Source organism: Astatotilapia calliptera, chromosome 18, assembly GCF_900246225.1.
Source record: "Astatotilapia calliptera chromosome 18, fAstCal1.2, whole genome shotgun sequence".
In the NCBI taxonomy this organism is placed as follows: Eukaryota; Metazoa; Chordata; class Actinopteri; order Cichliformes; family Cichlidae; genus Astatotilapia; species Astatotilapia calliptera.
In genome coordinates, this window is record NC_039319.1 from 33,325,019 (window position 1) to 33,342,318 (window position 17,300).

A 17,300-nucleotide genomic window follows, 5' to 3' on the forward strand; every position below is an offset into this window, starting at 1 on the left:
ATAGTGTCGAGGATGACGTGTTGATGCGTACTTGGTATCCGCCTACAGCTGGTGATTTGGGTTGGAATGTGTTTAAACAGGTTCTGGTGCCTCAACAGTACCGACCCAAAGTTCTTAGTCTTGCCCATGACAGTTTTTCTGGACATTTAGGTATTAGGAAAACCTATCACCGCATTCTGCGTCATTTCTTTTGGCCAGGATTGAAGAATGACGTTGCTCAGTATTGTCGTTCTTGTCACACCTGTCAGATTAGTGGTAAGCCTAACCAAGTCATTCCACCCGCTCCATTACACCCTATTCCAGTTTTAGGGGAACCTTTTGAACACATCCTCATCGACTGCGTTGGTCCGCTCCCTAAAACAAAATCGGGTCACCAGTACCTCTTGACTCTGATGTGTGTTGCTACCCGTTTTCCCGAGGCAATTCCGTTGCGCACCCTTAAGGTTAAACCAGTTGTTAAGGCATTGGTGAACTTTTTCTCTATTTTTGGTTTACCAAAAGCTGTTCAAACTGACCAAGGCTCTAATTTCATGTCTAGGATTTTTGCTCAGGTTTTGCAGTCACTTGGCATTAAACATCGGAAATCTAGTGCCTATCATCCGGAGTCGCAAGGTGCGCTCGAGCGGTTTCATCAGACATTGAAATCGATGATGCGGAAATTTTGCCTTGAGTCTCAAAAGGAGTGGGATGAGGGGTTGCCGCTGCTTCTTTTAGCAGTGAGAGAAAGTGTGCAGGAGTCGTTAGGATTTAGCCCTGCTGAGCTGGTGTTCGGTCACACAGTGCGTGGCCCCTTGCGATTGCTTAAGGAGAACTTCCTGTCCGACACTGTTGCCCCTAAGGAAAATGTGTTAGACTATGTGAGCTCTTTCAGAGAGCGTTTGCATAAAGCGTGCGCAATTGCACGGGATGCTCTCAGTGCAACACAAGGTAGGATGAAGAGGAAGTTTGATGTGAAGGCTGTGCAGCGAAAATTTGAGGTTGGTGATAAAGTTTTAACACTTTTACCGGTCCCTGGATCTTCCCTCCAGGCCAAGTTCAGTGGTCCGTATACAGTGCAGGCGAAATTGAGTGACACGGATTATGTCATCGACACCCCAGAGCGAAGGAAAAAGTGTGTCATATTAATATGATGAAGCCCTACTTTGCTGGTGGTGTGTCAACAGTTGCGACTGTGGGGGTGCCGGTTTCCGAAACTCGGTATGACCCAGTAGGTGACGATTTGGTTTTCGGTTGTGCTGTGGGCTGCGCACGACTTAGGAATTCTGAAATCCTACGTGATTTAAGGTCACATTTAACTGGGGTAGACGATGATGTCCGAAATGACGTGTGTCGGTTGATTGAAAATCATCCTAATCTTTTCTCGGACACTCCATCCTGTACCACCGTGTTGGAGCATGATATCGATGTGGGGGACCATCCTCCAATCAAACAGCATGCCTACCGGGTGAATCCCACTACGCGTGCTCTTTTCCAGACAGAAGTCTCTTATCTGTTGGAGAATTGTCTTGCTGTCCCTAGCTCTAGTGCGTGGAGTTCCCCATGTCTCCTAGTGCCTAAAGCGGATAAGACCCCACGGTTTTGTACAGATTTTCGGAAGGTGAACAGTGTGACCAAGCCTGACTCCTATCCTCTGCCCAGAATGGAGGATTGTGTTGATAGGGTCGGTTCTGCGACCTTCGTTACCAAGCTGGACTTGTTAAAGGGCTATTGGCAAGTTCCCCTAACATCACGTGCGGCCGAAATCTCTGCTTTTGTTACTCCTGACCATTTTCTCCAGTACACTGTCATGCCTTTCGGGTTGCGCAACGCTCCCGCCACATTTCAGCGGCTCATGAATATCGTGCTGGGCGGCGTCTGCAAGTGTGAAGTGTATTTGGATGACATTGTTGTCTATTCAGACACCTGGTCAGAGCATGTGGAGACACTCACTGATGTGTTCCATCGCTTGGAAAGGGAATCCCTCACCCTCAACCTCGCCAAGTGTGATTTTGGTAAAGCCATGGTGACGTACTTAGGAAAGCAGGTGGGTCAGGGGCAAGTGCGCCCTATCTCGGCCAAAATCCAGGCCATACTGGATTTTCCCGCCCCTCAGACTAGGCGTGAGCTTCGCCGTTTCCTCGGCATGGTGGGCTACTACCGGGGTTTCTGTCAAAACTTCGCGGACGTGGTCGCACCTCTCACTAGCCTCACTAGTGTGCGTTCTGGACTGTTAAGACTGTTAAGACTCTCCTGTGCAGTGCGCCAGTGCTGGCCGCCCCTGATTTTGCACGCCCTTTTAAGTTGGAAGTGGACGCCAGTGCAAACGGGGCAGGTGCCGTATTGCTGCAGGAAGACCATCATGGTGTGGATCACCCAATCGGCTATTTCTCAACGAAATTCAATGTCCATCAGCGAGGGTACAGCACGATTGAGAAAGAGGCCCTCTCTCTGCTGTTCGCATTGCAGCATTTTGAGGTGTATGTTGGTTCCAGCCCCTCGCCTGTGATTGTTTATACCGACCACAATCCCCTGGTGTTCCTAATGTGAATGCAGAATTCGAACCAAAGGCTGATGAGGTGGTCCCTCCTGGTGCAGGAGTTTTCTGCCCCCCAAACACTCCCCTGTCCACCAGTCTCTCCACCAAACAGTGTTTAATTTCCGCCTTCTTAGCATTCAACGGAACATCCACCCCGAATAAGTTAGCCACTACCAACAAATCTGCTTTTGTGCACCGCTCCAACTTTTCAATGGAGGGACGTTGCGCAAAATCATCCATGTCAAACGACATCACGAGCAAAGCGAAAAAGGAAAACACAACTCCGCAGACACCCAACCGCATCCGCGCACTCCAGAGCCGCAAAACTCGCGCACGACGTTTTCCCCCCCACCACAAACACAAAAAGGAAACGAACCAATCACACGAACGAAAAGGGACGAGCCCCCATTTTTTTTTTTCATTCACTTCTCATCTGTATGTGGGTTAAAATAGATTTACAAAATTGGAATGAATACAGTTCTGATTTTGTTACACATCTGGTCAAGTTATCATCTCACCATAGACTAGAAAACACTTGTTTTCATTACACAGAAAGATACAAGTCAGTTTTCAGCTAAGCTGTAGGTCAATTCAGCTCTGTGATGACTCACAGTACAATATCTAAATCTGTGCTAATGATGTAACAGCAGTGAATGGAGAGGTTAGTGGCCCCGGGGAGATACACTTTCCCACATTCACTGTGCTCGTTGGTGGCTAAAAATGGCAAAAAAATCATATGCATTTGCACTTCTGTTTGGCTTAGAAGACCACAAATATTTGTAGCTACAGTATTAAGTGCAGTTACCAACACATGGTTATATTCAGGATTCTGGTTTATTATGAGATTTTATGAGTCAACATAGCACATATATTCATACACATCTGTGCATCCAGGCTCATTCACAAAAAAGTAGAGGAGCACATCGCTGCTGTAGCAGCACTTTCCATGACATTGAAAGTAGGAGTAATAAGAAAAAAGAATAATGGAAAATGTGTGTACTGAATTTATTGTCATTTTCCAGATCTAAGATCAAGAAGGACACTGTAATTTGGTTTGACATTGCATTCCACCAAATTTGAATCCTGGCTGCATCTCCATCGACCTGTTTCATATAGATTTGCACTTTGCACAAAAAAACAAAACAAAAAAACAAAAACGCAAATGGAACAAAACATAAACTCATTTAACACTGGTATGAGATTTGTACTAGTGACATCAAATACCTTAAGACAAGGTGTGTATTTCAGATGGAACTAAACATGACTTGATTGATGTATCTGTACCTTAAAGTAGGAAAACAGCTGGCTCAAAGTAATAAAAAAAACAACAACGTCTGTTAAGGGACAGTGGGCTGTATGCTCTTCCACCATCACAGCTGCAAATCTCTATTGGAGACTAACCACATGGTGCCATATCATCAATCTAAACACAATGCACATATGTATTTTGAAGCTCTACTGATCTAAACTTTCATATTAATGAAAGATCAAACAACTACTGTATATCTAATGTGAAGCAAGTCATTTGAATGATGACTCCACAGCAAGCAGTAACATCTGAGGTTAAATAAGTTCTAATAAGTAGTTACAAATTGCTATGTGCAGCTTTAGGGAAATAGAAGGAGCTCATCCACACTCACTACTCGGTGAACAAAGTCGATTTCATCTGCGTGGTTACATGCCAAGCAGGGATCTGTCCCACAATGACAGGGCAGCTCCTCTCAACAGCTAGATGACAAAGCTGGCAGATGTGGAGGATAAATATGTTCCCTAATTTAATTGGGAGCAAGTAATCTAGAGAGCTGAAATGTGTCTGAGAGTCCATTAACTGGTTTAGAAATGTTGACTCTGAAAGAAATACCAGTTCAATCGTGGTTTCATCATACTACGTATGTTTTCTTGCTTTTCTCCTTTTATGTTTTTAATAAAACCTGGTGTGACAAACGCATGGTCCTGACCAAGGTTATTATCGTTAACGAAAACTAACGAAATAACGAAAACTAGAAGTGAAAAAACATTTTCGTTAACGGAAATAAAAATAAAAACAAAAGAAGGAAAACTAACTAAAACTGTAATGAGTGTTCACAAAACTAACTAAAATTAACTGAATTTATAGCAAAAATGTGTTTAGTTTTCATTGATGTGTGTGTGTCATACAATAGTCAAGGGTGAAGATGAAGTTTAGTTTCCAGATTTTTTTCTTGCTGTCTCATTATGCCAGCAGATGGCAGTACGTTAGTCGAGTCGTCTGTGTTGCTGCTCCGTCCACGCGCAGAATCATGTCAGGAAAAGTCGGGAGAAAGCGCCAGAGTCCAATTTGGGATTACTTTGAATATGACTGTGTTTTGGATGAAGTGTCTTGTAGTGGAAAGAGACAAATTATGAGGGACATTTCTAAAGGAAAAAAATCCCACAAACCTTAAAGTGCACTTGAAAAGCTCACACAAGAAGGCTAACCTAGCTTACCTTGAGAAGGTAAGGGAGCACACTCAAACCTCATCACCAGAAACAGAAGCTAACCCCAGGCAAGGCAGCATGATGCATCCCGAGACAACAGGACGGGGACATCTACATAACTGTGTGAGTCAATTGCCTTCAAAAAGTTTATCAATTCACTTGAACCAAAATTACGAACACCCGGTGCCGCAAGAGTTAATAGTCTCATTGGGGCCAAGATATACATTTTATAGTTGCCTGGTATCAATGGTTGTTCATCTGCCTTTATTTATTTATTTATTTATTTAAAGAACCCATAGGTGGGAATGTGAGTTGTCTGTCTCTGCGTGTTAGCCCTGCGACAGACAGGCGACCTGTCCAGGGTGCAGGGTATGGTAGCTGGAATAGCAACATACCCAAGGATAAGCAGAAGAGAATGACTGATATGATGAAACTGGGATTTTGTTACACTTAATTATTGCAAACACAACTAAAACTATAACTGAAACTAATCAAAACTAAACTGAAACTAAGGATTTTCAAAAAAATAAAAACTAAACTAAACTAGCAAACAATTGATAAAAACTAATTAAAACTGATATAAAATTGAAAATCTGAAGTCAAAACTAAATAAAAATAAAAACTAATGAAAATTGCAAAACTATTAAAACCCTGGTCCAGACAGCAGGAAAACAATGTGATATGAAAACAGGAAACATGTAGGTAACTAGGGCTGCCACAAACGATTATTTTGATAGTCGACTAGTCACCGATTATTTTTGCGATTAGTCGACTAATCAGATCATCATCCATTAGACGTAAAACTACAGCTTATTGCACCAGCAGCATCTGCTCTTATATAACTATCATTAGCTTACAGCTTTAAGTGTTTAAGGTATGTGCTCACTAAAAGTAAAGACAAGATGATAGTTTGTTAAATTTTTATGAAATTTGCAGATTGTTTCGGTGAAGTTTAATAAACTCCTTGCTATCTAAACTATAACAGGACACTGGAGTATATTCTGGAGCATCTCACACTTCTGATAATCAGTTGTCTGCTTGACAGTTTATTCAGCTGTGTAAAAACTATAACTTTAATCTCAGACAAACTGATTTACTCAGGAACAAATAAAATACTAAAAAAAAAAAAAGCCAAACAATAACATTTTAAGTTATCTAAGTGACTCATATATATTTAACCTGAGTAGCGAAAGACAGCGGTGGGTTTGAAAACGATTTGTGGGGAGTCCGGTGTTCTCACAGCGCTAGTGAGCCTAGCCCCCGGCTCGCTAACGAGCTAGTGGGTAACAGACGTCTCCGAAAACGTCGGAGAGCTTTTGAAAATATGTGGTGTCCTGATAAACTGAGCAGATATTTGAGGTTTACACAGCTACATTCTCGCCTGAAAATATGTTAAACGTTTATTTTGTGACCCAGAAAGAAGAATAAGAGTAACATTAAAACTAACTAGCTGCCGCCATTGTTGGAAACTGCGCTGGGCCGCGCTATGAATTCTGGGACACAGCTGCTTCTTCTTCTTCTTCTTCGGGGTTTAACGGTAGGTGACATCCTTACATGCAATGCTGCCATCTTCTGTTTCAGTCCGTTATTACACTCTTAAATCCTGCCACTTATTCCTGCGTCTTTTGTGATCTTACAAAGTTTCAAACGACACGTCGACTATTAAATCAGTCGTCGACGATTTTGATAGTCGACGTAATCGTGACTAGTCGACAAATCGTGGCAGCCCTATAGGTAACTATAAAGAACCATTCTCATTGATTAAAGAATCAGGACAAAAACATCATATCAGTGATATAAGAAGGTTTCTGTTTTTCAGACTCATGCCATCAAAACGTGTTAACAAAATCCTGTCATGGCTGCCCAGCCAGTCGCCATGGTGACTCAGCAGCTCCTCACTGTCTCCTCCTTGATGGGCACAAGTTCTGACACACCCACACACATACATGCACAGACTGTCTCTGATGAGCAGCAGTTTATATTACCGCTGATAACACACACACACACACACACGCACACACGTTCCAGTATATGAGGGTAGGTGCAGACAAGTCAGCTAAATCCAGATTACTAACTGCGCAAACCTGTCAAGTGTGACTTTGTGTTGTGTTTCAGTTTCTGTGTGTGTGTGTGTTGTCAAGGTACTCAAGAAAACAAGAAGTGCACAGATGATATGAGCTGGTGAAGTTGAATAGAGGAGAACAAATGGAAACTGATCTGCATGAAATGATACTGTATCTTTCCATCTCACTTTTTTCTTGCTGTGTGCATACTCTGATTTCATAGATTTTTCTTTCTGTGTTTTGTAGCACATTCATTCAACAGAGCACTGTTTCTGTTACTTTCTTTCATTCTTGGTCCATTAAGGTGGGACTATTATGCTTGTGCTTTTTTTTCTGGAGACATATATACTGATTCAGTGGTGGAGGTTCGTTTTAAACATGGCCAAGGTTTAATAATGAGGTTGATGTATGCACAAATAGCAAAAAGCAGAAAAAAGCAGAGGCTCATTAGACTGTAAAAACTTGGCTCAGTATTTTTTTTTACTTTTTTGTTCAGTATGATGTCAAAAGAGAGGATATGGCTAAGACAGCCAGTTTGTGTGCACAGCTACATGTTATGTACTAGCAAGAATTTGGCCTAAAGAGAGGAAAAAAGGGAGCTTTAACATCTTGTTTTAGATGGATGATTACTTAAGAAATGGTACCAAGAGTAAGAATAAGGTTTATTTTGAACTGTGAGTCATGCAAAGCTACTCTAGTAAAGTCTAAAAGTAAAAATGTTGAACTGTAAATGGCCATAGTCACATTCATCTTTTCATAAATGAAAGCTTGATACATTTAAACTAAGCAGTTGACAGTCAAATAAGAAATGTCTTTGTGTTAGGCTAGTAGTTACCAATAAAGTTTCCAAGTTTGCAATCCAACTTCAAGAGATATTCTGTCATATGATGTCAAACATCAAACCAAGCTTGTGACTGAGAGGTCACAAATCAATAGCTAGTGAATGTGTGGTTTCACTATCAGATCAATTCATCACGTCTGTTTGCAAAAACAAGCAGCAACAGCAAAAATGCTCATCTTAGGCTTCAAAATGGGACTCGGCTAATTGAGTGACAACACAGTAGTCACTCATCTAAGCATACTGCGTGTGCTTAGTGACATGTGATTGATAATGAATTCAGTTTGAGGAACAATTACATTGAGTTCATGTGTCCTTTTGTATTCAGAACTGCGGTTCCATTTAACTGAAAAGCCATTAGGGATGACTCAGCCAGTGAATACACTGCGTTTCGGACCACTGAGATTTGTTTATTTTATTGTTTAAAAATAAACATTGTGACTGGATGGATATGGAAGGATTGGATAAATTTCAACTTATTTTGAGCAGCTAACATTTTTCTGCACCCAAACATTTAACTGGGATGAACTGTGACTGCACTCCAGACTTTGGGTTTAAATAATGAACTCTTGCTTACATCCTGGGAGCAGGGTGCATGTTTTGATGCTTTAAATGAAGGGGACATTTTATACTCATTCCTGCCTTGCTCTGCTGTACTGGCTGATGGCTGGTCTGATCTTAAGCTCAGTAGGACAGAAATAACCTTTGCTTATTTCAAATCATGAACACATAATAATGGAAGGTCTCAGAAGGATGAATATGAAGATGAGAAAGGCACACAGTGTTTTCCATCATTCCTGGTTCAACTGCCACATGATGTCAGGTCTGATTTGAATCTCCGCCTCTTTTCTCCACAGGAAAAACTGACCTTTGTTGTTGCCTCTGAAGCCATTGTTTGATCTATTCACTGAACCTCTACTGTACAGTTGGCTCACTCCAAAGGCTACATGGACAATAATTTTTGCTCTGTGCTTGATATCTGTTGGTATTTACCTTGGTCACATTTAAGTAGTTCATCTGGGTGATCTGATAAAGATCATGATGTGTAAATTAGTAAATGGATAATTGAGTTACTAGTAATGGTATTATTAGTAATCCTAAAGGCTCTGTTTAAATGCAATCTATAATGTTAACCCATCCGTCAATGCACAGATGCCACTGGATACCCTGGATGTAACAGGGACTGATCATCATATACAGCAAGTACTTTAACATCCAATACAACACCGGCCTTTCCCGTTCTAAAGGTTTCATACACAGTGTTATCTGGTGTGCATTCCCATTTGAAGCACTTTTGTTCAACGCCAAGCCCTCAAGCAAACTGACAGTCCTCACAGAAGAACTGCTGTCTTGCTAACTATTAGAGGTTGACCAATTAAGCTCTTTGCTCTTTCCATCTTGAAGTTACAGCTATCAATCAACCTTTAAAAATGCACTGAGCTGTTTATTTTGAGATTTAGCAACGACATTTCTCTTAAAAGATCTGTCTCACAAAGCAGGAAAAGTGCTTTAATGTGATCCACTTTTAACCAAGGCAGATCACTATGGTAACCACAAATAAGGCAGCAGCACCAGGTCTATGTTCATACTGCTTAACATGGTCACCTCCTCACCAATCCTCACATGAACCAAATAATTTGAAGATAACAGTACAATCAAAGCACATAACCTGATATTTCCAGTAGCGGATAACATGTGTGCAGGATTAAAACACTACATAACAATAATGTTTCTTTCAGTGACTGATATATTTCATCAGACATAATAAATGTTTGAGGGAAGTTAACGCACCTTGTCCCCAATCTGGCAATAAAATTGGTTTCAATAATAAATGAAGTATAGTGAAGTTTGCTGAAAGTCTTTAGAGGAATTCTCAAAGTGACTGGTGTGGATCCATATATTAGCAAAGTGAAAAGCTGACTGGATAACATTAAAATATTCAGAGGGGGGAAACTTATAAATATATAGAATTAATGAAAAGTTAATTCACTGTGAATTCATCACTAAGCAGGAGTGAGACTGCAAGCACAATTTCCATTTCAGTGGATTTACAGTTAGTCTTAACATAATGTTTTGAAACGCGTCAAGATGAAAGTTTGTGGAATTTGATAGACAGTTTATTTTCCATGTGTGAGTAACACAGCTGCATTATTTGACTTGTGTTGTCACTTAAAAGCAATGCAGCAAGCTGTAAACCCAAATTTGTCACACAAACCAAGGGCTTATAAGCCAGCATACAAAAAGCAGTATTATCTTTCATTAGCTGTTTCATTATCTGATAATTTACCTACGGTAATTTTATCCTTATTATTAATGTTATTTGGTCTGACATTTCAGCTAGTATTCACACTATTTTCAACAGCTAGTTGCTTATTTTGACTGCTGGTTGGTGTTTGTGTTACCCAAACGTTTTTGGTGAATACACATCCCTTGTGCACCTTGAAACATGGGTGTTTAGAGATAGAACAGCAATCAGTTGGAAAGGACTACACATTGTGCATTTAATCATTAGCTCTTATTAAACTCTGGCTCTCTTCTATGGTACGTCTTTCGTCCTGTTTTCCTCCCCTCACCCCCATCCAGTTGTGGCAGACGGCTGCTCCTCCCTGAGCCTGGTTCTGCCGAAGGTTTCTTCCTGTTGAAAGGGAGTTTCACCTTCCTGCTGTCGCCAAGTACTTGCTCACAGTCTGATCATTGGGATTGTTCTTTATAAATTGTAGGGTCCTTATCTTAAAATATAAAGCAACTTGATATGACTGTTGTTGTGATTTGGTACTACATAAATTAAACTTAATTGAACTGAACTGAAAAGCTAAACAAATTGCTACAATAGGGTAAAATTTCCATAGAGGTGTACGGAAGCCCAGAGTTAAAGGAAAACTCCTTAACTCCAGAAGCTCCTTACCTAGGACTCCTCCTGACCGTAGGACTTTAATAATTAGCAATATTATTTACAACCGTTACTACTTTTTTTGTAGACCACTAACTGTTGGTAATCTAGTCATCTTTTCCACTGTTCCATTCCTCTTTACTTAACAGAAAAAAATAGGAAACATCATAGTTTTGGATAACAAATGAAGTTCATCTTGTAGTCCATAGATTTTCTTTAAAGTTCCAGAAAAACCTAATGGCTACAGAATGCTATCACTCTTCATATCGCCTGGTTTCATGCTGGGCACAAACATTATGAGATAACTCCATGTTTTGTTACATAATCTTACATTTTTTACATAATTCTTACATTTTAACAAATTTCCCACCTGTGGGACTAATAAAGGTCATCTTATCTTATTTTACAAGCCAGGCCTATGATATCGCCTGGAGAAACTACAACATGATTAGATCGTATCTCTACAGTACTAGCTCTGCCTGGCTGACTTGTTGACTTACTGAATGACAACAGAGCTTACACATTTCCAGCTAACAACTGATTATTACTGTCAATGCTACACTGTAAAACGACTTATATATGTAGTCAAGGTTTGACAAGCTCTACAATGATATTGTTTGCTTGGTTTAGTGGAAAAGCCTAGAAAAGCCTATTGCCTTACAAATGATGCAAAAATGTTAACTATACCTAGCTGGGTGCCTGCTGACTTCCGGGCTACTTGGTTGATCCCTTTGAGAGGGATTGGATGTAATCCCACCAATCCCTGAGGCAGAAATTATCGCATCATCATCATTACAACGCTCATGCATTAAAACATCTCTGATAATCCATCTAGCTTCTGTGCCAGCAGTCTCAGGCAAAAAATGGCCTTACGTTTTTTACATTTAGTATCTCTGTGATTCAAACATTCAAGGAGTCAAAGGAGTTGAACTGACATGCCTTTTTCATTTATATATTCATGATCTGGAATTTTCATGCACCTGGTCTGGAATCTGGATGTTCTCCTGATTTGCTACTCTGCGGTTACTTGGACTGTGTAGTTCTCTGCACTCTCACCTACAAAATTACTTCCTGTTTGCAAAGATTTCGAATATCTGAGCTCAGTTTTAATCTGAACTCATCACATATACACTCTTCAGGTCTCTTAGGCTACGTTCACACTGCAGGTCTTAATGCTCAATTCCGATTTTTTGATCAAATCCGATTTTTTTGTCTGCTCGTTCACACTACAAATAAAATGCGACAGCAAACGCGCTCTAGTGTGAACGCTCAAAGCGGCCCGCATGCGCAAAAGAAGATGTCACACACAACGCGCTCTGTTTAGACCCAGAGCAAACAGTATTGTTTGACTGATGGCCGTTAATATAAAGACTTCGGACTTTACGTTTCCCAATTTTTGCTTTAAGTTATTTTGTTATTTACATAATAATGTAAATAATCTAATAATGATCCTTATTGCTGTTTAAGAGAGGAGCGGTGCTTCCAAGGATAGCTGCAGATTTCTGTCAGAATCTGCAGATTATACAGTACAAATAAAATGTTTACGTTGTCTTCCCAACAGTTTAGAATAGAATAGAATAGAATAGAATAGAATAGAATAGAATAGAATAGCCTTTATTGTCATTGTACAGAGTACAACGAAATTGGAGTGCCACTCCCTTGGTGCAAGTTTCAATAATAAATATAAATGTAAAATATAAAAAGTACAAAAAAAACAATCGTAAGTACTCAAACAATAGTATGTACAATAGTATGTTTCACTGACATCTACACTGGATCGCCAGGAAGCGTTCGCGATGTCTTCTCTGGCGCTGATAATTGGCTTCAGTTTTGTGTCGGTGACGTAAAAGGCGGATTTAATGCGACATGACCGTTCAAACAGCAGTCGCTTTCTAAAACATCAGATATGTATCGGATTCAGCACCACATACGAAAGTGACCCAGATCGGATTTGAAAATATCGGATTTGCGCCGTTCACACTGTCATACCATGATCGGATATGGGTCGCATAGGGTCAAAAAAATCGGATTGGATGTGCTTTCGCCTGCAGTGTGAACGTAGCCTTACTGTCAAATTTGAGGTGACTGGCTATCCTTTTAGCATCATTTATTTTTTAGCATGCATAGTTAACACTTTGAATGGGTTTGTTTTAGCCCAAATAGAGTTCTTTTTCTAAACCTAAGTAAGCAGTGTTGGTGCCTAAAGCTAAGAAGTGAGAAGAGATAAAAACTGCAGTCTCCTGGTCCTGTTTTTAGCATTTGCCTTTGGCATCCAATAATACCATCATCAAAGGATATCTTACGCCTATGTGTGAGACACCAGGGGCTGTGAGACACCAGGGGCTTTGACAAAACAGCCAAACATGACACCATTGGAATGAGAACAGTTTAACTAATAAGCCACTGGAAGTTTTGGTCGTTTTGGATACAAATATTGTACTCGGCCTGTTCTCACAATTCAGTGAGTTGGACATTTTAAGTCATTTCAGATTAAATGACAGTCTTTACTCATTGTCATAAACTTAATCCTAAAGTATGTCAGTTAGAATATTTGGGGGGTTCTCCTGATTGCCAAGAACAATTTTGATAATCATTCTTCCAAGTCTTAGTAATAAGAAATCACATGCTGTAGTTAAGGGTCAGCTTTAGGGCTATTTAGATCTCGGGGATTACATTTTTAGACTACGACTACATACAAGAGTGGCTGTGACTCAGGAGGTAGAACAGGCCATCTAATTGGAAGGTTGGTAGTTTGATGCCTGGCTGCTCCAGTCTGCATGCCAAAGTGTCCTTGGTCAAGATACTGAAACCCAAGTGGCCTGTCCCTAATACACTGATCAGAGTGTTAGATAGAAAGCACTTAGACACCAAAAAAGTGCTTGTGTGAATAAGGTGTATAAGGCACTTGGAGTGCTCAAGTAGAGTAGAAAAGCGCTCTCTAAGAACCAGTCCATTTATTATATGTTAATACTGGCAAATGTGACTTTGCTTAATTACCTCTTTAACTCAGAACACAGAAAAGAAAGATCCATCAACCTCTTTTAAGTCAAATACAATATCACAATATTAAAATACCTGAACGATATTATATACAATAATTTTAAGATGGTAATGCGGAGCAATGACATTGTAGTATGAGTTTGTTGTTGTTATAATCAGCAACAAAATGACAATAAAGTGATATGAGAAACCTCTGGAAATGAGTTGGTGGCCATGGTGACTATCAATCAAATGGCAAAGTCTTTTCCCCTTTTTAAACATTACGATTTTCTGCATCTTCACAATCTATAGAGCAAATAAATAACTGATCAAACAGAAACAGCGATCTGTTTTTAATGAAATGTCAGTTATAAACAAACACACAACAACTTTGAAATACAGTGTCAGATGAGTCTGACTGGTGTAATGAGAGTACATTATTTCAGATGTCTGTCTCCCCAAACACACTGAGCATGTCAAAGTGACATATGCTCTGTACCGTGTACCAGGCTACAGATGATGCCCACTTTATGTAACGGGGCAGCCACGTTCTTCAGCTTTAGAGATTTTACTCAGCATTGCATCATGTAGCTTCTTTGGCTCCAGCTATCACACACAGAGCAGATATGCACCGTTTACTTGAACCTTCAATCCATTTCTACTTTGAGTGCAGAATGGAGACAACCATTTTCCCATAGTATTCCCACAGACAGTCTACAGTCCTGTAGCTCAATGCGGTTCACATGTGAGATAGAGAAAAGGCAGAAAGAGCCCTAGAGGAGAAAAAATGAGCATAGACGAAACAATGCGCTCTAATCCACACACACACAGCATGCAGAGTGTGTCTGTGCGTGTAAGTGTGTATGTGTCTCGACTGGGGGGGTACTATGTATAAAAATCAGATACTCTTCTATTCTTTATATAACAAGGCCTTCGCTGTACTGGAGATGCATCTGTTTCACTATAGAGATAAACATCATGTAAAACCTACTACGGTCCCATGTAGGAATATTGTAATGACAGAGGTGCTGGCTAAATGCACTGAGACCACTACAATTACTCTTGGCTTACTAATGAGGAGCCAAAGCAGGACTATTGGAGGAATCTGTTTTGTAGTGATTTTTCAGCAGGAGGGGTGTATCATCCCGACTCTGCGGCACCACCATAACAAAGAGACAAGAATCCACGGACCTCTGCATGAGACACTGAACCCCCCTCACCCCCCGCCACCCCGACTCTTTCTCCTCCTCACACGCCCACCATCCTCTCCCCATTGGGATGGGAAACACCGCGCACAGCGATGTCTCCGACTATGATTCCGCCATATCATAAGCTAAATATAGGCCTGCATCCGTGCCACTGCAGCCTGCAGACCTGAATATAAATATGGCACCAATTACATTTCATTTATAAAGGCCCACGCGAGGCTGGCGCATCGCCAGGATGCAGAGAAAACGCGATGACACGTCCCGAATCACGTTAAAACAGTGAAACTCACCGTGTGGATGCGTCCCGAGTCTCTCGCTGAACGTGTGTGTTTGACAGTAAGAGTGTGTGATGGGGAAAATCTCTCCACCTTTCGGTGCTTGCAGAGCAAACTGGTGCCAGGACTGAGACGCAAGCCACGCCCCTTCCCCCGAACAGCTCGACCAATCAGGAGCCTGGAGCGTCAAGCGAGGAGTCTTCAGAGTCTGCATGCGGGAGGGGAAGCTGCCGCCTTTACGGACCGCCGGTGACAGCGCTATTTGTTTTGGCTTGATTATTTAGAGATTTAATCGTACATCTCAGGGGGAGCGTGTTAATATGAAAACACGTACAGTGGGTGACAAATTAGAGAAAAATATGCAACCGTTGGTCTCCACATTGAGGGGCTCTGGTTGCTGTTTTATGTGTGAGGGCATTTTGCTTCTCTCCTTCTGGGAAAGGGACGATAAAAAGTTGTTCTGGGAGAATATTTTTGTCCTGTAATTTCTAACGTGATGAAAGAAGTCTCTTAAGTAAGCTACTTGCTCAATATGCATTTTTTTTCTTCAACAAGATGTATTTTTCAATCCCAAATATGAAAATGAATTATAATTTCATACAACTAAATCTTGTGTTATAAATGTAATTATCCTTGACATTAAGAGACATACACAGCAACCAGAGACTGTATATAAAAAATGGACATTTAGTTTCTGAAATTCTCAATTTAAAGTCTAATATTAGTGCTATAAGTGACCATAATGAAGAATAAAAATATTTAATATTCACTCATTAAAACTGAACCACAAACCTTCTGCATGGGCTGAACCATGCAGTACGTCATATTATTTCTCAGACAACCCCATTAACAAAGAGGGCTAGTTCACTTTGTAGCTAGTGTTGGTTGCTAGTGGACATTCTAGACTCAGGTTACCCAGGTACATGGGATATTCTGTGATAAAATGTTTGAAATTATCTTTTTGATCTGCAGTTTCCATCAGCTTTGCCTGCCTTGTGTCCTTTAACTTTTAATATTTTCACATTTGTTAAGATGATTGTGTGAGCTGCTAGCGAACCAGAGGACTGAGTGGCTGCTGGGGGACACAGAGGTTTCTATAGGATTATCTAGGATTATGCCTTCCATTTGATTCAGTGCAGTTTGTTTGTAATCTCCAAATAACACATATTGTTTACAATACACAAGCACAAAAATGGTCAACAAGCAAAGTATCAAAGTAACAAAGTTCCTATAGAACTCTCCTTGCAGAAAGTAATTGTGTATTTCCACCAGTCTAACTCAATTCAGACACTAATAATCATGTCCAATCTTTGTATATGATTGATAACAACATGTACCTAACTGATCCCCTAAGCCAGGATTTGTTAGCGCCTATTGTTGACTGTTCTTATGAATATATTCATCACAGTTGGCGGCACCATTCATCTGACACCAATCACTATCTATTACTTACTTCATAATCTCATCTATTGTTATGAAATGATGAAATAAAATAAATGAAATGAAGAACTTGATATGTTCATTAATAAAAGTAGCTGCTGTAATCGGCATATTCTTGCTTCAGTCAGTTCCAGAATTGCCACTAATTTTTGTTTGGTGGCATAGCTCCAGATTCACATGTTGAAAGCCAGAGAGCTATAGCAAGACCCAGCACAAAACAGAGCAGGTATCAGTGACAACAGATATGTTACACTGATTAAGTCAGAAACAGTATGGCAAGTGATGTTGGGGGTAGAGGTGGGTTGCAAAGAACTTTTTTATCCATTTGGAGACACACATTTTTTTTATCCCCAAAAGAGCTGAGAGAAACGTTTATAATAGCAGTTCTTTCATTATTCATTGTTGATTCAAAAATAACATCATTACACATAAAATACTGATTAGTATCGTATATTGATACGATACTAATACATGTGCCAGTTTGATCTGTTCTTGTATTAATAAAACAAAAAAACAAATTTTATTTGTTCAAATAAAATTTTGAGTGATTATCAGGAGGGCATCCTTGAAAAAGTAAAAAGTTCTAGCTTTAAACCTGTTCTGAACTCATCCATTTCTGTTTTCCTTTCTCGACT

General features: G+C 40.2%; 1 protein-coding gene across 1 annotated transcript in view; it reads right to left on the minus strand.

Moving 5' to 3' along the window:
• Window positions 1-15,439, minus strand: part of LOC113011196 (microtubule-associated protein 4-like) — a 137,195-nt gene extending 121,756 nt beyond the window's left edge. The window contains 2 exon segments of the mRNA XM_026150630.1: window positions 15,241-15,278; window positions 15,281-15,439. Coding sequence (XP_026006415.1) covers window positions 15,241-15,278; window positions 15,281-15,439 — 197 coding nt within the window.
• Window positions 15,440-17,300: the final 1,861 nt, after the last annotated feature.